General features: G+C 37.6%; 10 protein-coding genes across 10 annotated transcripts; 5 read left to right on the forward strand and 5 right to left on the reverse strand.

Moving 5' to 3' along the window:
* Positions 1-198: 198 nt before the first annotated feature.
* On the reverse strand, positions 199-4,784 carry C5L36_0D03440 (uncharacterized protein; the record flags this gene model as incomplete). Its single annotated transcript, XM_029467227.1, has 2 exons — positions 199-4,052; positions 4,157-4,784. 2 exons carry the CDS (start codon positions 4,782-4,784, stop codon positions 199-201), a joined length of 4,482 nt encoding a protein of 1,493 aa, XP_029323087.1.
* Positions 4,785-5,893: 1,109 nt separating this feature from the next.
* Positions 5,894-6,715, reverse strand: C5L36_0D03450 (uncharacterized protein; the record flags this gene model as incomplete). Its single annotated transcript, XM_029467228.1, has 1 exon — positions 5,894-6,715. The coding sequence occupies one exon, from the start codon at positions 6,713-6,715 to the stop codon at positions 5,894-5,896; it is 822 nt and encodes a 273-aa protein (XP_029323088.1).
* A 219-nt stretch (positions 6,716-6,934) lies between these two features.
* Positions 6,935-9,445, forward strand: C5L36_0D03460 (uncharacterized protein; the record flags this gene model as incomplete). The annotated part of the gene is made up of 1 exon (XM_029467229.1): positions 6,935-9,445. The coding sequence occupies one exon, from the start codon at positions 6,935-6,937 to the stop codon at positions 9,443-9,445; it is 2,511 nt and encodes an 836-aa protein (XP_029323089.1).
* An 89-nt stretch (positions 9,446-9,534) lies between these two features.
* C5L36_0D03470 (uncharacterized protein) lies at positions 9,535-10,569 on the forward strand (the record flags this gene model as incomplete). Its single annotated transcript, XM_029467230.1, has 1 exon — positions 9,535-10,569. The coding sequence occupies one exon, from the start codon at positions 9,535-9,537 to the stop codon at positions 10,567-10,569; it is 1,035 nt and encodes a 344-aa protein (XP_029323090.1).
* A 222-nt stretch (positions 10,570-10,791) lies between these two features.
* C5L36_0D03480 (uncharacterized protein) lies at positions 10,792-12,321 on the forward strand (the record flags this gene model as incomplete). The annotated part of the gene is made up of 1 exon (XM_029467231.1): positions 10,792-12,321. One exon carries the CDS (start codon positions 10,792-10,794, stop codon positions 12,319-12,321), a length of 1,530 nt encoding a protein of 509 aa, XP_029323091.1.
* Positions 12,322-12,463: 142 nt separating this feature from the next.
* Positions 12,464-14,896, forward strand: C5L36_0D03490 (uncharacterized protein; the record flags this gene model as incomplete). The annotated part of the gene is made up of 1 exon (XM_029467232.1): positions 12,464-14,896. One exon carries the CDS (start codon positions 12,464-12,466, stop codon positions 14,894-14,896), a length of 2,433 nt encoding a protein of 810 aa, XP_029323092.1.
* Positions 14,897-15,889: 993 nt separating this feature from the next.
* Positions 15,890-17,221, reverse strand: C5L36_0D03500 (uncharacterized protein; the record flags this gene model as incomplete). Its single annotated transcript, XM_029467233.1, has 1 exon — positions 15,890-17,221. One exon carries the CDS (start codon positions 17,219-17,221, stop codon positions 15,890-15,892), a length of 1,332 nt encoding a protein of 443 aa, XP_029323093.1.
* A 143-nt stretch (positions 17,222-17,364) lies between these two features.
* C5L36_0D03510 (uncharacterized protein) lies at positions 17,365-19,452 on the reverse strand (the record flags this gene model as incomplete). The annotated part of the gene is made up of 1 exon (XM_029467234.1): positions 17,365-19,452. The coding sequence occupies one exon, from the start codon at positions 19,450-19,452 to the stop codon at positions 17,365-17,367; it is 2,088 nt and encodes a 695-aa protein (XP_029323094.1).
* Positions 19,453-19,753: 301 nt separating this feature from the next.
* C5L36_0D03520 (uncharacterized protein) lies at positions 19,754-20,869 on the forward strand (the record flags this gene model as incomplete). The annotated part of the gene is made up of 1 exon (XM_029467235.1): positions 19,754-20,869. The coding sequence occupies one exon, from the start codon at positions 19,754-19,756 to the stop codon at positions 20,867-20,869; it is 1,116 nt and encodes a 371-aa protein (XP_029323095.1).
* A 164-nt stretch (positions 20,870-21,033) lies between these two features.
* C5L36_0D03530 (uncharacterized protein) lies at positions 21,034-24,501 on the reverse strand (the record flags this gene model as incomplete). The annotated part of the gene is made up of 1 exon (XM_029467236.1): positions 21,034-24,501. One exon carries the CDS (start codon positions 24,499-24,501, stop codon positions 21,034-21,036), a length of 3,468 nt encoding a protein of 1,155 aa, XP_029323096.1.
* Between the last annotated feature and the right edge of the window lie 112 nt (positions 24,502-24,613).

Genomic DNA, 24,613 nt, shown 5'->3' on the forward strand with positions numbered 1-24,613 from the left:
GAAGCAAATTGCTCCATGCGCTCTAACTAAATCAAAAAGATTATTACAAAATCAAATGCATATATAAAATCAAAATAAAAGGTAAAATAATAGATTATGTTTTCTTTATTAAAAAAAAAGGAAATGTTAATGACTGGAGTTCTTTTCCAATTAATGAGATGTGGTTTAATTTTAGTGGTATTAAAAATTATATTTTTTTTATTTTTTCTTTGCAACTAAAACCTTATTGTCACCGGCTTGAGGTGCAAAAATAGTGGTATCCTTTTCATGTCTGTCGACTCTTGCCTTTTCAAACCATTTCTTGACATTGAATAATTCTGAAATAGAGAAGTTTCGGACTCTCAAGATGTAGTAACCAGCACACATTGCAAAGAAATTGAAAATGATGTAGATCCATGCAATACCAAAATTTCTCCAATGTTGGTTCCATTTGATACCATATTGTAAAACAACTTGTTCTTGTTTAGTGTATGGACAGTACTTACACTGGGTATCTTCAGTTGGGTTTGCGATATAACCACCGTTGTGTTCAACGTAAGCAGAAAGGAAATCACCACAAGTTTGATTTTCAGGTGGATCCATGATATTGTATTCGTCAAATGCACATATAAGTTCTCTGTCGTGAAGGATAGTACCAACGAAAGCTTGGACAAAATATGTGAATGGGGAAGCAACGTACATGAAAGACCAGAACTTTGGAGACCATCTCTTTGGATTCAAGATACCACAGAATAACAACATGGAAGCAAATAAATTGGAGTTAATCATAGATGCTGATGGAACATCTGGGGAGAAGTACAAGATGGCCAAACCATAGGAAATGAAATAGATTGGGAAAATCAAAACGTAAATGAAGAAGAAGAAACCTGCCTTATCTGCATTACCAGAATATTGTGCTGGCCAATAGTAACAAATGTAACAAACAAATTGACAAAGAACAGACCAAAAGATTTCAATAAAGGTATGAGAAATTAGCAAACATGACCAGTGGAATGTATTCGACAAACTTTCTCTAACTTCAAATAATTCTCTTGAATCAATAGCATAAACATGGGATTGGTTAATCATAGCTAAGGAAATCAACAATAACATGAAAACAGAACTGAACGCACCTTGCGCACCAGCAACAGTATGATCAAATCCAACATAAGACAATCCAACGAATAAAGCACAACAAACACATTCTAAGAATTTAGCCCTGATATAAACTGGGGATCTCCAGAATTGCAAGTAAGTTCTCTTCAAGACAAACCAGAATTGTTGGTCATAAGTGGTTGCATATTTTGCAGTTAAATCACCAACTTGGTTGTTTACAGGTCTACTTGGCAACTCACGATGTAATTGTTCGATTTCAGCAGTAACCTTTTCACATTCTGGGGAATTGTTCCATAATTCGGACCAGTCTTGTGCCGCAGATGCAGTTGCACCGGCACCAATACAATTCAAAATATATTCTGCAGGGTTTTCTGAAACACCACATTTAACACCAGAATGTTTCTCAAAATAGTCCAACATAATAGAAGAGTTTGGTCCAATGTCACCAAAATAAACAGTTTTACCACCCTTCTTCAATAACAACAATCTATCAAAAACTTCAAACAAAGTAGCAGAAGGTTGATGAATGGTACATAAGATAGCTTGACCTGAATCTGCTAAAGCTCTCATAAATTGCACAATAGACCAGGAAGATTCTGAATCTAAACCAGAAGTTGGTTCATCCAAGAATAACAACAATGATGGTTTAGCAACTAATTCAGTAGCAATAGATAACTTCTTTCTCTGTTCGACGTTCAAACCCCTACCAATTTTACCAACCATTGCTTCTGCATATTTATCCATACCCAAACAGTTGATAATCTTTTCGACATAATCGTACTTCTCAGATTGTGGGACGTCCTTTGGTTGTCTCAAATCAGCTGCGAATTTCAATGATTCTCTGACAGAGAATTCAGCCATATGTAAATCTTGTTGTTGGACATAACCAGTTCTTCTCTTGAAGGAAGAATCTAGTGGTCTACCGTTGACTAACATATCACCGGTAATTGTACCAAAGTTGATTCTTTGAGCCAAAACATTCAACAAGGTGGTTTTACCTGCACCAGATTCTCCCATTAATGCTGTCATAGTACCCGGTTTGACGTAACCTTGAACTGAACACAACAATTGTCTTGTTGCACCTTCGTAAGGAATAATATAGTCCAAGTTTTTCCAAGAGAAAATATCTGCTTCTGCAATAATCTTGTCTAGATCTGCGTTAGGACCATTTAATGCAAGCATCATCTCTTCTCTAGTTGCGACCTTACCATCCCATTCCTCACCACCGGAGGTGTCTGGCATATGACCTCTCTTGAACAAAAGCATATCACCACCACCCTCAACGTTCTTAACAAATTCAGCCATGAAAACGTTCAAGCCAATGAAACCAACGGTCCAACAAAGATTGACACCCCAGTATTTCCAAACATTGTGCCATCTAAAATCAAAGTGTCTTAAGATATATGCATCACCAGAAACAAAATCTTGGCCCGCAATTGCACCAGGTAAATCACAAATTTGATGGGCTAGTGATAGATTTTCATAACCCGGACCAGATGGAACAAATTTAGAACATTCTAAAGTCTTACCGTGGAATTCATTACCAACCAAAGAGTTGTAGCAATAGAACATCGGGTTCAAATAGTGAATCCATTTAATCCAATGATGCATCTTTGGTAATGGCAACATGAATCCAGAGTAAACACACAACATCAAAACCCATAAACCACCAATAGCATGTGCGGTAGTACCATCTTTTGTCAAAGTAGCAACAAGCTTGAAGATGAAAGACATACATTGTTGAATAGTTAATAAGAACAAGAAGAACATAAAGAAAGCACCTGCTTCATGCTTCATATTTGGCATCCAATAAGCTGTCAAAGATAAAATAATAACTGCAATCGCCTTTGTTGGCAATTCAGTAATCATCTCTTGTAAAGCTTCTGCGGATAAATGGTACATGGAATAGGACTTTTGCTTGACAAGGATTCTTCTATTTGCAAAGGAGTTAGCAATTTCAGCCAAGGAAGTCAACGCACAGAATAACAAACAATAGAATAACATTGCACCACGAGAGTAAGCACCAACAGTGGATCTAGGAATATGGTAGTACATGGAACCAACAACAAAACCTTTAGTAACGAAGGAAGATAAATAGACCAATGTATAAGTGATATCACCCTTTGTTCTTTGGAAACCTCTAATAACTAAATACTTTAACTGTTGGAAATAATTGATAACAAAAATAGACTTATCTCTTTGACCACTTTGTTTTCTTTGGGAGGTTGCAAGAGCTAACCTAGCTCTAGTTTCCTCAGCATTGTGGTTAGAAACGAAGTTCTCATACTGAGCTAACAACTTAGCGTATTCTGGAGAATTTTGCCAATACTCTTCAAAGTCTTCTGCACTATCTGGAACTTTATCTTCATAGCCTGGCTTGATCTGCCTCGAAGAAGGAGATGTAACAGCAGTTAAGAATTCAGGAGCAGTCATTCTATTTGGCTTTTGGTAACCCATTTTCTCAAAGTATGCAACACCGTCCTTTGCTGGACCCCAATAGATCTGTTTACCCTTGTAGATAACAGTAACCTTATCGAACAACTCGTAAATGTTTTGACCTGCTTGGTAAATAGCAACCAAAGCACCACATCTCAACATATTAGTAGCAGTTCTTAAACATTGTGTGAATTCCAATGCGGTAGAAGCATCCAAACCTCTTGTTGCATTATCGAAACAGTAAAAGGATGCATTCATAGATAATGCCTCGACAATGGAGACTCTCTTTCTTTCACCACCAGAGACACCTCTAACAAAATCATTACCGACTCTGGTAGAATATGTATGGGTCAAACCAAAGACAGTACACCATAACTTCAACATATTGTCGACATATTCTTCTCTCTTCATATTGTCGACTCTCTTCTTTGGAGTTTTCGTTCTAAGAGCGAACTGGATTGTTTCCTTGACTGTGATATATGGGAAGTGGAAATCCAATTCAGGGTTGTAAATAATGTAACCTGTAAAATAAGGGAGGAAAGATTTCATGTTAGTAAGCTGTTTATCAATTCAGATAGGAGAAGAAAAGGGGAAAAGAATAATTTGTTCATATAATCACACATACCTTTGTATTTTTGCATCATTTCTTCTTGGTCCAAACCATCGTAAGAGAAAGTACCTTCGACATGGGTGAAGTTTTCAATTTCACCAGCACAGGCCTTCAAAAGGGAGGAACAACCAGCACCGGGTTTACCGAGTGCCAAGACCAATTCACCGGGTTCAATAGTACCCATGAAGTTTCTAATAATTTGTCTTTGAGGGGACGAGTCCTTTTTGAAAAACTTGGATGGCCATTTGAAGGCATCCCTACACATTTCTGGAACAGAAGGACCATAAGCAGCGGATGCATCGATACCCCAACAAGTCAAATCCTTGAAGGCAATACCAGAATGAGCAGATTCAATACCTTGTTCATATGCTCTTTCATGCAAATATTTCAACAAGAGCTTTAAGTCAAAATCCTCAGGATTGATCTCAAAGTGGTCCAAATCTGCCTTTGTCTTGGTAGATAACACTCTTGCAAGGGAAGCAACCTTAGAGATACCTTCAGGAGTAGACAAGATTCTGGATAAATGTTGGGAGAGTCTCTCCTCATTATCCTGTGCTTCAAGATCCTCATTTGGATTAAACTGCTTGATATCGTTAGTAACAGAATCAACACTGTCACTACCAATACTGTGTGTATCACTCATATTTGGTATTTGTTGTTCAGCAAGATTCCGTTAACAAAAACTCTGAAAAGAAAAAAAAAAAGAAAGAAACAACAAGGCGTACGGTTAAAGTTTTACTTGAGATGAAAACATTGGAGGGGGGGGGGGGCACCTTTGATTTTATACAAGTGTGAACATACTACATCTTCTACTGTTTCTGACTTGTGCTTCTGCTACTAACCGGATAGCGAGGTATTTTTCAAAAGTATCAACAAACGGAAATAGAAACTGCTCAGCCGTGCACTTTTTTTTTATTTTGATTTTTTTTTTTCACCAACGCGGCTTCACCGTTGCAGTCCACTTCCCACCTTACTGTGTAGGTCCCCAATCAATCCCGCGGGACATTCTGATCATACCCTAGTTGAATGCCCCCCCTTTCTAACCCTTCTAGACCTCCTTCCCTATTGTTGTGTTGTGCATTGCCACCTCATTGTAGAACATACAAAGTAGACATTGTAGAGAACATACATAGACAACCAACCAATACACGCGGAACCAAATATTGAAAAACGGGAACTTCTAGTACATGGAATACACCAAGGCTACAAGAGATGAAATGCAGTGGCGCTGCAACAAGGGGCGCCCTTAGTATCACAAAAGGGGAAACCACGCCCCGCATGCCCGCTTTTATCGCGGGAAATGCCCAAAGAGGCAATTTGCAGGTGTCTGATAATGATGAAAGCCGCGAGATTTTATAATTTCTGCTTTTTAATATCGCAGCATGTTTTTTTTCTTCTTTTTCAGGAAAAAAACACGTCTTGCAGCGCGGGTTTCCGATTTGGGAAGGCGATTTGTAGTGATTTATTGAAATGACAAGGAATGTAGAAGGAGGAAAGGAGAAGGAGCAGGCGAGACAGTCAATAAGAACGAGACAAATACACAGTTTACAAGTTGATATTAATTTGTCGTTTATCCGGATATATGTTCTTTTGTAGGTGTTTGGAAACCAAGGCACCGTTGCAAATGGTATGTAAGACCTAACAGAGAGGCCCTTGGAATAAGTCCTATCGGAGTGCAGACGTTGTCATATCTCCTGCATGGACCACTTGTGGCTTGGTCCGTATGGTCTCTGATACGTTTGGCAGTAAACTCTACTCTGGTTTTGTTTTCGTATTGATTTTCGTATTAATTTTCGTATTGATTTTCGTATTGATTTTAGTTGTCGTTTTTGTTTTCGTTTTCGATTCCCGTTTTCCGTTTTGAGCAGGTTTCTCCTTTGGCCTTTGTCTCTTGCTTTCGCCAGATTTGATGACGACAGTCTCAACGACAGTCTTGCGCTCAACACTCGCTCTTTCTCTCTCTCGAGCTTCATCGACCTTCCTCACATACCCGCCAAAGACAACAACTTCTGCAATTAAAACAATAATCGCAACAACTAAACTCAACAGCATCCGGATGGCATAGTCACTCGCAAGACCCAGACTACTCCCACTCCAGTACCACATGGCGTATCCGGACGACACACAAGTTATGAAAACATTCAAAATAGTCGTCAGCTGATGCTTCACCTCCTTGGCCATACTCGCAGCGCTGCTGCTGTGGACCCGTTCAGATTCAGGTATAAAGACATACTTCCCAATAGAATCCACACTAGTGGGCAAAGTGCTCTCGTTCCGTGAGAGGTACCTCCTATACTTCTTCTCCTCATCCTGCATTCGTAGTCTCTTCATTAGCTTCTTATACTCCTCGCTCTTCGGTATCGGCGGCCTTTCCTCATGCACCCCTATAAGCGGTGTAAGTTCTGCCATGTAGTGCATTATATTCCTTGACTCGCCATCACACAATGCAAGAACATCTAGCAATTCCTTAAAAGTGACCTTACCGCTAGTTAGAAGAATATCTTTCTTAGTTTTCTCAATCCCGCTTTCTCTGATCAGAAGCTCAACCTTTTCACCATATTTGTATTCAAGCATGAGTTAAGCAGCCGAGACAAGTGAAGGAGGGTGGATAGTTGCCTACGGAAGAGAAGTTGAAGAAATTCAATATGTAAATGATGCAATTAGACCTTGAACATTGCAAGGAGGTAAAATCAATTTTCAGCACCTGAAATAACGCGTAACTAAAATAAATATACAATAAAACAACACCAGACTCTATTTTTTTTTTAAGCTAACAAGACCAGCATGGTATAAATGGCACAAATAAATACATTCAACCATCCGTTTGAACATCCATATCAAGTCCAGCTGGATTTGATGCAAGAAATATACGACACATTGAAAAATGGTTATAAAGTGGGCATATTTGAGTCGCCTACAGGAACAGGTAAAACATTAAGTTTAATATGTTCTACTATGACATGGTTGAGAGAATATAAAAAGATGCATAATGAAGGACTAATCAAAGACAAGCTGAAGTCTGCCGAAGAAGATGATGATGAGGAGGATGAACCTGAATGGGTGAGACAAAGTTTCATTGACAAAATAATGTCTGAGTATGTTGGTGAAGCTAAAAAATACGAAGAACATTTGGCAAGAGTTCATGACCAAGGTACTAGTGTTATTATTGATGGGAATATAGGGAAGAAGGGAAATGTCAAGATATACAAGAAAAGGAAGACCGAAAAATTGCAGAATGACGAAACAATCGACGATCTTGCACCTGATGATTTTGATATCTTAGATGACACAACGAGTAAATCAGGGATATCTAGAGATGTGGAATTTCTATTAGAGAGATTCGAAAATAAATCCAAGAAGTATGAAAATAAAATACACTCAACACAAATTAATGAATCCAAAGTAAAGATTTTCTTTGTCTCACGTACGCATTCTCAGTTATCCCAGTTTAGTAGCCAACTAAAACTCACAACATTTCCCTCGTCAATTGACCAGCTTCCTGGAGAGCGCATCAAGTATCTTCCTTTAGGATCAAGAAAACAACTCTGCATCAATGAATCGGTGTCTAAATTAGTCGACAGCCAAGCAATAAATAAAGCATGCCAGAATTTACAGCAGTCAACTGATGAAAACAAGAAATGCCAATATATGCCAAATCCATTTAACGAAGAGCATCTTCACTTGAAGGATAAAATGAATGATCTTGTCATGTCTGATATACGAGATATAGAAGATATACATGAGTTGGGAGAACAGCTACGTATATGTCCGTATTATTCGACACGAGCGGACATACCAATAGCTGAAATAATATCAATGCCATACCAGCTATTATTACACAAAGATACACGGCACATCTTGGGGTTAGATTTGCAAAACTCAGTTGTTGTAATAGACGAAGCACACAATCTACTGGACACAATATCCAGAATTTATTCAACATCAGTTTCATTAAATGATTTAAAAATGGTGAGAAAAGCATTAAAACTTTATACTAGAAAGTTCATGCTTAAAATGTCTGCAGGTAATCGGATCAATATAGCCAAGCTAAACAAAATTATCTCCAAGTTATACAAATTTATAGAGGCATCAAATGAGAAGGGAATTGTTACTTCTGGTAAAACTGTCGATAGAGATGATATTTTTGGTGATGATGTCAGCGAGTTATTGAACATTTACGAGCTAGAAACATACTTAATCAAGTCGAAGCTTGCATTTAAGTTAGAGTCTTACATGGAAAAAGTAGTCAAGGTGGATGGTGATGAACTGTACAAATCATCTGGCCAGCCTATACTGTTTGGGATCAAATCCTTCTTGTATTCCCTCTCAAACCCCCTGAAAAGTGGAAAATTTTTTTGGGATAAGTCTGAGAATGACCTTTCCTTAAAGTATCTCCTCCTTGACCCCAGTGAGGACTTCAAAGAAATCGTCGAAGAAGCCAAATGTGTTATATTGGCTGGGGGCACAATGGAGCCGGTCTCTGAATTCACCGATTTCCTAGTTCCCTATTTAGAAAAGGATAAGATTCATCAATTCTCATGTGATCATGTTATACCAGATGAGAACTTGATTGTCTTCCCCATAGGGAGATACAGGAATACGGAATTTGAGTTTTCTTTTCAAAGGAGAAACAACGACTTCATGATAACCAAGTTAGGAGAATCATTCTGTGAATTACTGCGGGAAATTCCAGCAGGTTGTGTTGCCTTTTTCCCCAGTTACAGCTATCTCTCCCAAGTTCTTGAGAGCTGGCGGAAATCTGGAGTTTACGAAACACTGGACACCGTTAAAAAGATATTCACCGAATCTAAAGATAAATCTGTTGACGAAACTTTGTCTGAATTCAAGCAAACAATTGAGTTGGATGATAATAGGAAAGGGGCCTTCTTGCTCTCAGTTGTTGGCGGTAAATTGTCTGAAGGGATCAATTTCTCTGATGATCTTGCTAGAGCTGTGTTTATGATAGGACTTCCCTATCCTAATGCATTCAGCAGTGATTTGATTGCCAAGCGAGAGTACATTGAGCAAAAATACCTTACCAACGGGAAGACAGAATCGTATGCTAAGAGGAAGAGTCAAGAGTTCTACGAAAATTTGTGTATGAAAGCAGTCAACCAGTCGGTTGGACGTGCAATACGGAACATCAACGACTATGCAACAATATACCTTTTTGATTCTCGATATGGCAACCCACGTATAGTGAACAAACTTTCTCAATGGGTGAAGAAAAGGGTGCTACCAATGAACACGACAAACCCCGTTTTAGAGACACGCGCCTTTTTCGAAAAACATGCACAACGTTAGAAATTTGAAGAGAGTATTTATCCATCCTTTGCACAAGTGGCGATTGTCTTGCATCTCTTCCACCAAGGACCGAATAAGATATAGACAAAATGGCCGATCTTGAAGTAGAACCAACTTTAGGGGATATTGTTTCTCATGACACACTTAAATGGGTTTTTGTCGGTGGTAAAGGTGGTGTTGGTAAAACCACATCCTCCTCCTCCATTGCAATCCAATTGGCATTGAACAATCCACAAAAGAACTACTTGTTGATATCTACTGATCCTGCACACAACTTGTCGGACGCGTTTGATCAAAAGTTTGGGAAGGACGCAAGAGTGGTTGAAGGATTAAGCAATCTATCATGTATGGAGATTGATCCGTCATCATCAATGGAGGAGTTCAACGCATCCAATAAGATGGGCATGGATCAGAACGATCCACTCAACAGTGTTTTGTCTGAAGTAACATCTTCCATTCCAGGTATTGATGAAGCGTTTTCCTTCATGGAGGTTTTAAAACACATCAAGAACCAAAAGGCAAGTGAAAACGATACTTCCATCATTAAGTATGATACAATTATCTTTGACACTGCCCCAACTGGTCATACTTTGAGATTTCTACAACTTCCATCTACGCTTGAAAAGCTATTAGGTAAGTTCAACGAAATTACAGGTAGAATGGGATCTTTGTTGAGCATGATGGGTGGTGATCAAAAGCAAGAAATGTTCAACAAATTAGGTGAAATCAAAGAACAAGTTACTGAAGTTAACAAGCAATTCCAAGATCCTGAATTGACAACATTTGTCTGCGTTTGTATCTCGGAGTTTTTATCCTTGTACGAAACCGAAAGATTAATCCAAGATTTAATGAAGTACAACATGGATGTCAATACAATCATTGTCAACCAATTGTTATTTGCTGACGAAGACGAATGTAAGAGGTGCCAAGCTAGATGGAAGATGCAAAAGAAGTATTTGGACCAAATGGATGAATTGTATGAAGATTATCATTTGATCAAAATGCCTCTTCTAGGTAACGAAATTAGAGGCTTGCCTAATTTGAAAAAGTTCTCCAAGTTCCTTCTGACCCCTTATAATCCAGCAACTGACAAAGATCTTGTTTTCTCTATTGAGGAAAGATAGGTGTCTCTTTATAAACTTTAAACATGTATATCCACAGAAGCATCTATGGCAACTCGAAATCTAATCAAAGTAAAATTCCACATCCACGCGGAAAAAGGTAATAAGCGGATCTTGCCATCGTGCTCTTCTGTATGTAATCACCATACACTTATAATCAACATATCTTATTGGATACTGCCTTAACTTGGTCACTGGTGCAAAGTTAATATTGACAAACTTAGCATGGGCACGCCGTTACATTACTGTCGAAGTTGTAATTTGCCCTTAGAACTTGATGATTCACTTAAAAGTTTGACTCCAGCTAAAGAGAACCTCCTAACTCTAAATTATGCCGAACAACCGTCACCTATACGCATAGAAAAGGGAGAGGAAAGTTCCAAGTCTCCAATCCACGATATACCAAAAATACCACAAGAACGAGTGGATCTTTTCAAAGAGGCGGTACAGTCAAACTCAGGGCGACGACAAGCGGAAGAAACAAAATATGACATTAGCAAGTACAATCCTAGCACTTCCACAGAGTCGGTGGAGATCAATAGTTCGAGTAATAAGCATTCGTTTGTGTATCTTGATGATAAGCAATACAATCATTCAGACTTTGATCATTATTCTGATGAAATGCTGCAAAATGGGAATAACTCGCCAAACGTTGTACGACCTTTCAGAAGTGAAGAGATTAAAGATTTAGTCAATAAAAAATCAAATATCAGTGAACGTGTTGAAAGCTTAGAAAAAATATTCAACATCATCTCGATGAAATACGAAATTGATTATCCGGTATGCAGTGACTGTGCGAACACTCTAGTCCAACAAATGAAGCACCATTATGATACCTTAAATAAGGAAAAAGATGTCTACATGAAATTTCTCAAGAAATTAACCTCTCAAAATGGCCCCAATGTGGAGAAGACGAATCAATCGCTAAACGATTTGAAGAAGTTGGGGGAAGAGGAAGAAGCAATTCTAAATAAAATCTCAGAAGAAGATGAGAAACATTTGGCACTAAACAAAGAAATTGAAGAGCTTGAACTAGAGCTGCAAGAATTAAATACAAAAGAGCAAATATTTGTATTGGAAAAGAATAAATTTGAACTAGAAATGCAAGAGAAATTGGATGAACTAGACCGAGTACAAAATCAGTATACTCATAATATGAATATAATGGACTTAATCAGAAGTACTGATGTATTTGGTACAATTTTTGAGATTTCACATTCAGGTAAATTTGGCACTATCAATGGTCTTCGTTTGGGATGTTTAGATGATATCAAGGTTACTTGGCATGAAATAAATGCTGCACTAGGTCAGCTTGCTTTACTGATAGCTACATGTATCCATATATTGAATACTGAGCTTGACGGTTATAGATTAATTCCTATGGGATCGACTTCAAGGATTGAAAAATTCACAAAGGATCTAAAGTCTGGCAAAGTTGTAAAGTCAACGATAAAATTGTACTCTACGGGTGACTTCTCCATTGGTGGCTTTTTTGCTCATAATAATCTTGATGTTGGTATGGTGTGTTTGGTAGCTGTAATGCAGCAAGTGGCAGATCACATTGCGAAAATTGATAAAACATGCAAAATTCCATACATGATGGCCGAAGATAAAGTGGGAGGCTACTGCGTCAGACCATCCAGCCGAAGTGGATGGGAATCGTGGACTAACAGTTGTAGGTGTTTGCTGACAAATGCTAGATGGATACTGCTTTTCTGTATAACGTATTACAACGAGAAACTAGGTTGCGCATGAATATGATAGTGTAGGGACATGAATTAGTATCTCAACGATTATATCTTTTCTTTTTTTTTCTCTCTCAAATAATTTTCGAACTTTCCTTCTAAATAATTTTTCTTTAAAGTCAGGTGGTGTAACGGAAACAGCTCGATATATTATGACCATGGAGGATGTGGTTACAGTCTTAGATCACAAGGGAAAAAACTCGGTGTTCAAACCGGATGTTCTGGAAACCTTTTTGATATCTTTATCTGAGGGTTTGGCCACAGAATTTATCAACATCAAGGAAATTGTGGAAAAGGTTTATCTTGGACTGCCAAACCGAATAACTACAGATGAGCTTGTTAATTTAGTTGCAGAAACTCTTGCTTCCTTGACTACCAAGCATTATCATTACTCAACTCTTGCATCGAGGGTTTTGTCTACACATATGCAGAAAAGACTTCCCGCAAAATTCTCAGAGAATTTTAAGCAGTTATATGAATATAAACCTATCAATCAACAAGGCAAGGATTCCATCATATCGGAAAAAATACTCAATATTGTGCTGGAAAATAAAGATATAATAGATGGTGCTATCGTTAAAGAACGAGACTACGACATCGATTATTTTGGGTTTCGGACTTTGGAAAACTCATACTTTCTTAGGATTGATAACACTGTCTCCGAAACTCCGCAATTTTTGTTTATGAGAGTGGCTTTAGGTATCCACGGCACTGACATAGATAGTGCTATAGAAACATATGAGCTTATTTCCAAGAAATATTTTATTCATGCCTCTCCAACTCTTTTCAATGCAAGTTTAAGAACCCCATTTTTATCTTCATGTTTCCTGTTGGCTATGAAAGACGACTCTATCGATGGCATATATAAAACGCTATATGATACAGCTATGATCTCGAGATCAGCTGGTGGTATTGGATTGCATGTCTCTAATATAAGAGCCAGTGGTACTTACATCAACGGTAGTAATGGGATTTCATCCGGTTTAATCCCTATGTTAAAAGTATTCAATTCAACTGCACAATATGTTGACCAGGGTGGAAACAAAAGACCAGGTGCATTTTGCATATATTTAGAGCCATGGCATGGTGATGTTTTTGACTTTCTCAATATCAGGAAGAATCATGGGAAGGAAGAAATGAGAGCTAGAGATTTATTTATTGCTCTATGGATTCCAGATATGTTCATGGAGAAAGTGGAAAGAGATGAAGATTGGTGTTTATTTTCTCAGGATTCGAGTCCAGGTCTAACCGAGTGTTATGGTGATGAGTTTAATAAATTGTATGTAAAATATGAAAACGATGAGAGATTTCTGAGGAAAGTTAAGGCGAGAGAGTTATGGAGTGCGATCTTAATAGCACAAACAGAAACGGGTAACCCTTTCCTTCTTTACAAAGATCGGTGCAATTCCTTATCAAATCAAAAAAACCTGGGTGTAATCAAAAGCTCCAATTTATGTTGTGAAATAGTTGAATATTCGTCTCCCGAAGAAACTGCAGTTTGCAATCTTGCCTCAATTGCGTTGCCTATGTTTGTTAATGGAAACCAATTTGACTTCAAAAAGCTGCACGATATGACTAAAATTGTTATTCGGAATTTGGATAGGGTTATTGACGTAAACGCTTATCCATTGGAGAATTGTAAGGTATCGAATATTAAGAACAGGCCGGTCGGCTTAGGTGTTCAAGGATTAGCTGATACTTTTTTCAAACTAAGAATTCCATTTGGCTCTCCAGAATCTAGGCAGTTGAACATTCAAATCTTCGAAACCATCTACCATGGTGCTTTAGAACAATCCTGTAAACTAGCCCAAGAACATGGAACTTATGGAACATATGATGGCTCTCCTATGTCGCAGGGAAAACTACAATATGATTTATGGGGGGCTAAGCCTACCGATTTATGGGACTGGAAGACATTGAAGAGAAAGATTGCTAAACATGGCGTTCGAAATTCATTACTTGTGGCTTTAATGCCTACTGCGTCCACTTCGCAAATTTTTGGCTTTACAGAGTGCTTTGAACCAATAACATCCAATATATACCTTCGTCGGGTCTTATCCGGAGAACATCAGGTTGTTAATCGATACTTAGTCGACGACCTAGTGAAGTTGGGTTTGTGGAATACTGATTTGAAAAATCAAATTCTATTAAATCGTGGCTCCATCCAAGCTATTGAAGGAATTCCAAAAGAAATTAAAAGCCTTTACAAGACTGTTTGGGAAATATCACAGAAAGTTGTTATTGACTTAGCAGCAGATAGGGCCCCCTTTATTGACCAATCACAGAGTATGAATTTGTTTATTCAGGATGTCTCGTTTTCTAAATTAACCAGCATGCATTTCTATGCGTGGAAGAAAGGGTTGAAGACCGGAATGTATTATTTAAGAACAAGAGCGGCAGCAAATGCTATACAATTCAGCTTAGATTTATCAACTATAAAAAAGCGGGAAAGGGAACTAGAAAGCGATGAGGCTCAAAAGAAGCAAAGAGGAGAGAGCAATGATTTAATTCACGATATTTATAACACAGATATTGTCAGCTGCAATTTGAAGGATCCAGAGAATTGTGAATCTTGCTCCGCTTAAATAGTGATATTTGATACATTCAACCACACCTACAATACAGTTAAAGATGTTGCTGCATGTTTTGAATAGACACCAGTCGGGCAAAGTAGCTCATACCTTCTTTGCGTGAAATAAATTACTGTTTATGACTTATCCGATAAGCTTGTTTCTCTTTTTTTCACTGATAGTTTTGTATGTTCCTGTTCTTGTATTGCAGAGAGTTTAACAAAGTAAAAAAAAATGTTCCAGCCAAAATCCCGAAACAAGCCTGGGGAATATTAACATAACAGAATTTCCAGCATTTCCTACTATATTGTACTGTCAATTTTGTTAGATGATGAAACAATATCAGTGGAATAAAGCCAGAGACGATGCAAAATTGAAGGGTTCACAGACAAATAAAGAATTTAATTAGTTCAAATTCTTTAGTGTGACGCCTAAAAATCCTGTTTTGGTGTTCTGATGCTTTATCTAGACATTTTCGTGTTACACTAAAGTCTAGAGCTACAGCTATTTCAAAGCTAATATTGATTCTGCGATGTGACCTCGACAATCAACATCGAAAATTGGTTACTTATGAGCTACTATTTTAATTCAGAAAACAAAACAGATGGGAAGAAATCAAAATCATGTTATGGCGATCAATATTTGAAAGCTGGGAAAATGTTTGTTAAGGTTGCTTTTGCTATTTGAAATAAAATAGCGCCTGCAAAAATAGTGAAACGTTCAGCACCTTTTAGGAACGTTAGCCAGAAATCTTTTTGCACACGTATGATTACTAAAAGGAATGGTTATTTGTATTTGCTGCAACTGTTTTTTTAAGTCAAATTTAAACTATATATCGTTCATATAGAATTTCAAAAGTCTAAAATGTCATGAGAATAAATTAATATATCCGAGTACCAGCAACTCTATTTTTCTTTTTCTTTGAAACTTGTCTTTAAATTCTAAGCCTGCAGATTTTCTCTTTTTTTTTGTAAATATTGCCTTCAAACAAAGTGAATTTCAAGTATTCTAGTTTGCTTGAAGCTTAAGATCAAACTGGATAGGACCATCATAGCCGGGTGATATAGGAACCTGTTTAAATCGAGTGGGTTCTTTTTCGGCACTCCATTTGTTTTTTCCACCAAATGTGACCCATTTTTTGTCTTTATCGTATGCAAACTGCATAGGCGTGACATTTCTACCACAGACTAGATATCCCTCGTTACCTATCTTGCAGAATCCTTTTGAAGACTTGATATTATATCCCCCAAACTCGGCTTTTAAAAGGGTGAACCTAGCGCAAGTACCAGATGAATACCAGTTACCATTACTGATAAGACATCCGTTACTACTTTCCGGTTTGAGAACACCCCGTAAAATCTTGCCTGTTGGTTTAGGTCCATCAGGCTGGGTATGAGTTGGCTTTGGAGGTTCAAACCCTTTCTTTGGAATAAATTTTATTCCATCCTCGGGACATTGGGATCCCAATAACGCCGGTATTGGCTGATAATCGCCTGTGACAATTGACCCACGTAGATGGTGGAAGTACCATACTTCTTGTAAAGCCTGGTATCTGTTACACTTAATGAAGACCGGCTGTCCAAATCTAGCGCTTAGTGTTTCCTCAATCTGTCTTTTGGAATAAGTTTGTTCCAATGACGGAACAATCCCATTTTCAGAAAGCCACTGGTAAGTAGGCAACTCTTCAAATAGCTCCACTGACTTCTGAAAAAAGTCAACAACATTCTGATTTGGTTTGGAGTCATCGCTATAGCATGAGCTCTTAATCGTACTCATGCAAGTTCCATGCTTATTAAATTCGTGTATCCATAGCGACTCATCGTTTCCGTTGAAATTCTTCCATACCTTGCTCATCTTCTCTAACAACCCATCTTGACCATGCTCAGTCAATATCTTTCTTACATTGCTGATTTCCATAGAAGAGTCGCAAAACTGATCGTACTGGCCATCACACCTATCCGGCCATAATCCATGCAATGTAAACATATCATCTGGACCAACAGGTGGATAGTAGTCCCAGAACTGCGTTTGAAGAAGAACGCCACCAGGGTATTCAAAGCAGCAAGTATCTTCGATTTGAGTTTGATTGGTACAAGAAAATGGTAAATTCAACGGACATTCTTTGATTTCAAATGGAACTGCCGGAGTAGTATCCATAAATGTCTCTAATTTGAATTGGCTTGGAATCACCCAAGCCTCAGATGCTACTAGAAATGCTAATAGCCTTAGTATGTTCATGGTGAGTCTTTGTTTTTCAAGTTGGGTTTTGGCAAGAAAAAAATAGCTCAGAAAAAGAAAAAGACAAGGGGAGATATAATACAAGAGACAACAATGACCCATGTGGTACTGGAATGCATATCAAACCTTTATCAGCGCGCGTTACTATTGGAACGATAAGTGCTATTACAGACAGCGTAGAATTGAGATTAACTTTATAAAAGTAGAGTTTAATATGTATAGGTTATTCTGACCAAGTCGTAGGTCTAATCATCATCCTGGGAAGCATCAGACATTTCGATATCTTTGTCGGAATCGAATGCCGTTTTCATATTTTTGGAGTTCTTGCCATCTTCTTCCATGGATTCTCTGAGAAGCTTTAATTTTTCTTCCTTGACTAACCTTTGTGTAGCAACGTATGCTCCTAAAGGTGTTTTATCCCAGCTGATTTCTTGTAAAAACTTACTTACTGCAACCTTGTTTTTAGGTCCATATTCAATGGTTGCTCTGTGTTTTTCAATGTATTTTGCATTAGCAGTGAGCTTATCAATTAACGTAGTCAATTGTCTATTGAATTTTACATTATGTTTTGCGGCACTGTTCTTCTTGATGAACCTTCTCAAGAAGATCAACGGTGGTGTAGTTAGTTCAGGGAAGGCAACGGACTTAGCGTACAAGACAAAGTATTCACCTAAAAGTTCCACTAATTCTTCACAAACGCCATCAACAAAGACTCTAGTGTTCAGGTATTGCTTGTTGACCTTAATATTACATTCAAAATCAACAGCTGGGAGGTTTTCACGTTTTGGACCTCTAGAGAACATGCTGGAATGTAATACTTCACTCAATAATGGGAATAGTGGAATGTAGACGCCAGTATGTTGCGATAGTCTAATCAACGATCTGACTAGATAAAATCTCAATGGGAAAAATTGTGCAGTTGGAATAAGTTTGATTGTACCAATCGTAACTTGAACCAATGGATAGATCAATTGCTTCAGCGGGTTCTCCTTCTCTTCTAAAGTCGATTGCACCGAAATAACTCTGGACCAAAAATCAAGACCATGCGTGAATTTCCAGTTGTAAATGGCCTTATAACTGTCTTTTGTTGGATTATTAACACTACCTCTTAAATGAAGTGCCAGTTGTCTGATAAATTCAAAACCAACCTGATACCCCAAAGTTGGGTTCAGGCTATATAATTCAGCTGCAGAATTCTTCTGGAAGTTAAGTAAAGGAACAGTATGAGCATTGGTTTTACCACAATTCTTCAAGAAGTAAGAATATGTAGCTCTTAGAACAATTTCTAGAACAGATTTTGGATACTCTTTACAGGCATTGTTCATCCACGCAAAGGCAGAGATTTGGGTCTCAAGAGATGACGAAGAACTCCATATATCAACAATAGAATTTACGATAGCTTTGAGTAATTTTCTGAATGAAATTAAGTATGGAAGCAGTTCTTGGACTGACTGCAAAACTAGGGCACATGTTTCTGTATTAGAGGCATCACTAAGTAAAGTCAATAGAGATGGTATATGAACTTTAATAATTGAAGAAACCTGCGCTATTTTCTTTTTGTTACCGGAGATATTTCTAATACCATTGGAGGAAACCTTAAATGGCGTGTATTTTTGAACTGCTAGAGGGAAATCTTGCAAGACAACAAACATTAAGTTTTTAAAAACTTTTTCGTCAGTAACAGCATATTTATGCTCATCTCTGGAGTCTGGCTTGATAGCTGCCTTGTAAGCAATGACAACATTTTTTAAAGTCTTGATGGAAGGAGTATCAGACTTGAGATCTTCTTGCCATTTCTTCACTAGCTTGGTGTCCACAACAATCGCTTTTCTCGCTTCCACACTCTCACTAGCTTGTTTACTAGCTGATGCTTCTGCATCTTGATTTTCATCTTCGTCTCCTTCCTCATCATCATCTTCCTCATCACTGATGGCATCTAGTGGATTCACTGCTTTGAATTCTAATAGATCTTTGTCGTTATCCTTTAAATACTTGTAAAATTCAGGATCTTCCTTGGCCAATGCATCCATGTCCAAATCTTTATCTTCTTCTTCACCCGAAGATTCCTCCTCTGATTCTTCTGCTACAGCTGCTTTCTTTTTCATTTCAGGAATTTTCTCCTCTTTATCAAAGAATTCTTCAACATTGACATCGTCGAAAACTTCTGCATTCTTTTGGTTCTTGTCAACTGGTACCGATGGTGTTGATCCTTTCTTACCACCTTTTCTTTGTGCAATCTTCTTATTATGGTCTTGCACCCTTTTCCTCTCCTTAATGGTATGCTTCAAATGCTTAGCTTGGAACTTTTTGGTCGACTTTCCTACTTTAGCCATTTTGTGTGTCTGTAGTTCAACGGTTAACGAAAGAACACAATATCAACTTAGATGTCACTTTAACTATTTTCAACTTTTGAAAAAATAATTTCACAAAAAAGAAAGATAAAAAATTTCATGAAAAATTTCAGAAAATTAATTTTTAACAAATATTTTTTTTTCAAACGTCGCGTCGATATTATCCATTTAGTTTCGTTCTAAGCTATTTCCAATTGTGAAAGTACACGTCCTGTATTGTCAGTACTAGGCTTTTCTTCTCAAGAACATTGAGTTACTGCTAGAACATCATCAACACAGACTGATGCCGACTCATGATTTATCAGACACCTGCTGTGGTGGGTCAAATGAAAAGACAAAGGAGCCACTTTCGCCTTCAAGAACCACAGTATCAGAACATGAAAGTTCATATGCGGCTCAGCAAGAACTATATGGTGAAATCAGATCAGCACCAACAAAGCATACAGTCGACACACAGCTACCAAAGATAAGCGAGAAGTTGGTATTCCCTAAACAGAGGAAGCGTCCCAATTCCATGGATACTATCAGGACGCCTAAATACAGTCCGAAGCTGAAGAGGCCTTCAACATGTGGCAAGGAGGGCGTTCGAAATTTCTCAACTCCTACACCACTCAAAGTCAAATTGATAGATACCCAAATTCCACTTTTATCGCCAAATGCAGAGTCTGGCCATGATGAACATACAGATGTAAACACTTCGTTGGACTCTGTCAATTTGTCGTTTGATTCAAGTTTGGACACTCCTACTGTAAACCGTAATAGAGTCACTTCACCACTTTCTGTGCGCAGTTTCTCAACTCCATTGCTGGATCTAAGAAGTAACGATGAAAAGAAAACCCAAGTTCAGATCAAACTGAACCAGATATCGGCCAAGGAAAACCTCGAAGAGAAGGAGAGACAGTTGCGACGAGACATACTTAAATATCAAAATGAGGTGAACACCATGAAGCAAGTTAAAAAGTATAGAGCTTCACAAGAATCTGATAAACTCGAAGACTTGATTGTCAAATGGAGAGATATTGCGGAACGTGCATCTAACTACATGCTAAATGAAGCCAAGCTGAAAATTGACAGAATGGGTGGAGTCGATGAATTCAGAAAGAGACAAAAAAAATCAAAACTCAGAAAAATGAAATTTGAATTTGATGAAAACTTGCTCTATAGGATCGAAGAATATATGGAATCAGAAGAGTATAAAAATTTGGATACGTATGATCAAGAGGAAATAAAGTCGAAAAGAAGAGAAATGCAAGCAATGAGTGAAAAACTTGAACGTGGAGAAATACCCTTGGGCGATGAAGATCAGGAAAGTGAGGATGATAACGAAAGCAATGAGTTTACGATGAAAGATCTTTACAAGCAACTAAAACTTGACTACAGATTAGTCTATGGAAAGTGAAAATACAAGCTGCTAACATTGTATTGCATATTGCGCATTATTTTTTTCTTCCGTGTTTATATATATATATATATATATATATATATATATATACATATATACGTACATATATATGTATATACTCATGAGGAAATTACTTACATATATTTTAATTTGTTATATTGCTAAAAGACATCACCTAATTTCAAACGTGGTGCAATATTCATCGAAATCAGTTCTTGGAATAACAACTTAGCTGCATACGGTATTGTCATTTTAATAATATTTTCACTTGTTTTACAGGTTGGACACCAACCATTATAGCCCATTAAACCACATGAGTTACAAACATCAACGTCAAAGGCATCTGAACTCAGCATCAATCTCTCTAGCAACAATTGTGATGCTCCGTAGGCAATAACACAATCTCTTTCCATCTCTCCCAATCTTAAACCACCATCTCTAGACCTACCTTCAGTCGGCTGTCTAGTGAGAACGGCTCTAGGACCTCGTGCTCTAGCATGCATTTTATCCAAAACCATATGCTTTAATTTTTGGTAATAAATAGGACCAAAGAAAATGTAAGCCTGTAAACATTCACCTGTAATACCACTATAGAGCATGTCCTTACCGGAATAATTGAAGCCTTTATCAACTAGAATCTTTGACATATCTTCTAACTTAGAACCACCAAAACATGTACCATACTGTAACGAACCATCTAGAACACCAGCTTTTCCCGAAACTAATTCAAGCATTTTACCCACAGTCATACGAGATGGGAAACCATGGGGGTTCATAATAATATCCGGGCATACACCTTGATCATTAAATGGCATATCTTCCTGTTGAACAATGATACCGCAGACACCCTTCTGACCATGTCTAGATGAAAATTTATCACCCAATTCTGGACGACGAGTTTGTCTTAGCAAAACTTTAATCAATGCCTGATCATTATCACTGACAGACATCATGACCTGATCAATATACGAAGGCTCTGGAGCTCGGTAAGTCATTGGCTGATCTCTATGAGTTTGCTGGGGCTGTTGTTGCTGTTGTTGCGGACCACCTAATACTGATTCAGATGCATTTGTTGGGACACATTTATTGACGTAAATTTGTCCACTTTGGATCCTCATACCGACTTCACCCAATCCATCTGGACCTAGTGGGGTATGTTGCCAAATTGGTTCGCCGTCTTCATTGACACGCATACCCGCCAAGATATCTTTTGACTGATTTGGATATCTTTTCAAAATTGCAGTATTTTTCCTGAAAACTTGGCATCTACCAAAACCTCTATCAATTGACGATTTATTTAGAACTAACGCATCTTCAATATCATAACCCGAATAAGACATAACTGCAACAGTGGCATTTTGGCCTGCAGGTAACTTATCATATTGAATAAGCTCAATGGTTTTTGATTTCACCATCGGCTGCTGTGGATAACACATTGTGTACAACAACGTATCAATTCTTCTAAATTGGTTATAAGCAATTGCACCAATTGCTTGTTTACCCATGGCACATTGATAGGTATTTCTTGGAGATTGGTTGTGATGAGGGTATGGAATTAAACCTGCGACAGCCCCCAAAACAGTGAACGGTTCGATTTCCAAATGTGTTGTTGCCATTATGATGTCATTTTCATAGAGGGCAATCAAAGAATCATTCTCCTCATTAACGTCTAAGTATTCAACTAGTCCATTAACTAGGAAATCATCAAATTCCCAATCGCCGTTTTTCAATTTACGCAGATGATCTTCCTTAACTTTCGATTCACCATTTTCAACAATGATCAATGGTCTACAAATACGACCACCATCAGCAGCAATATGAACAGCGTTTTGATGAACATTGGTGTAGATTGAAACAAAAGCTGAAACTTTACCCGTCCGCCTCAAAAATCTAAAAGTTTTGACAAACTTGTTCGGGAATCTGGTAGTAGCAATCAATGTACCATTAAGATAAACACCAAATGTACCGTTCCTGTGCAATGTCGAGGAATCAGCAATATTGATATTTTCTGCACCTAAGATATAACATAATTTTCTAATTGGAGTTTCTTCATCGTCAGTTGTAATATGTGTCATTAAAGCTAAGTTTTTAACTAAACCACACGCCTCACCCTCAGGGGTATCAGAAGTACAGAGCATACCAAATTGAGATGGTTGTAAAGCTCTTGGACCCGAAACTTTTCTTGATTTTTCAAATTGGGAGGAGATTCTGGTCATCATACCCAAAGCAGAAATATATGATAGTCTTGACAAAACATGCGTAACACCTGCCCTTTCCATCTTAAATCTCTTCAAAGACCAATTACCTGTTGATATAGCTCTATTCAAACCGGTGGTGATGTTGTTAGAATGAATATTGATGTGTAACAAAGCATCAAATTCAGAAGCTCTACTAGGTTTTTTCAATATTTTATCCAAGTTCATTTTAAAATCATTATTGAATTTCTTGAATAAATCTTCAAATAATAGAGACATCAATTGACCCGCCAATTCTAGACGTTTATTACCAACATAATCTCTGTCATCCACTAGTTTTGGATTATGCATAGTCATGACGACTCTTCTAGTCATAATTGCAATATATAAAGCCTTTTCTCTGAAATCTAAATTTTCTACAGACAAATGAGCAATTAGAGTCGAAGCAATTGCCTCAATACCTTCCTGTAAGACCGACAACTTTGGAGCATTTAATCTTCTAATGGTCTTGACCTTTCTACCTATATACTCCAAAGCTTCTCTTTGGGTGTAGACACCCAACTTAGAAGCCTCTTCAAAATTGATTGCAAAAATGTCCTGGTAAACCGAATCATCACCACAGACAAGCTGTAAAATTTCTAAATCGGAAACAATACCTGCGGCCTTCAAAACAATAACAATTGGAACTTCCTCGCTAATGGAATTATGCTTTAGATAGATCTTATCATTTTTGGTGACAACATAGGTTTTAGATTTTCTTTCGTGTGTGGAAGAGGTGACTGAGGCCTGAACAATACTTTTCTTATCATCAGCTTCAACAATAATTCTATTTTTACTCAATTGTTCCTGGACTAAAATAACTTTTTCAGTACCATTAACAATAAAATACCCACCTGGATCAAGCGGACATTCATTTAGATATGCCATTTCATTCTCAGTTCTACCATTCAAAACACATTTATTTGATCGTAACATAATTGGCATTCTACCAATTTCCAAATCTCTATGTATAATAATTTTTCTTCCTCTAGTATATTCAACATCGACATATATAGGTGCACCATAAGTCATATCCCTCAACCTACATTCATGAGGTGGAAATTGAACTTCTATTTGTTTTGGATCAGCCTTACTCTTATAACCGACCCTAATATCCAAATACTTTAAGTAAAAATCTGGGTCGACGTCACTCAGGACCTTTTCGTTTGCCCTGATGATCTTCTTCAAATCAACATCAACAAAATAGTTATAAGAGTCCAAATGTTGTTTAACCAAACCTTTAACTTTCAAAAACGCAGGTAGTAGATTCCATTTATCTTCAGCTGTATTGATCGGATCGGTTAAAGATTTCCCCTTATACATAGGTTCTAGGAGCTCGTCAAAGGCATCATTATCAATACCTTCTTCACGCTCTCTTTTCACTGATATTGTCATCTCGAAGGACGGATGATGCTTACCCTTTGGGGTATAATGTTTATGTTGATTCACTCAAGATATTTTTTTTGTCAGCAAGACATGAAAAAAAAATTAGCATTCAGGAAAATTT

The sequence above is a fragment of the Pichia kudriavzevii genome, chromosome 4 (assembly GCF_003054445.1).
Source record: "Pichia kudriavzevii chromosome 4, complete sequence".
NCBI lineage: Eukaryota > Fungi > Ascomycota > Pichiomycetes > Pichiales > Pichiaceae > Pichia > Pichia kudriavzevii.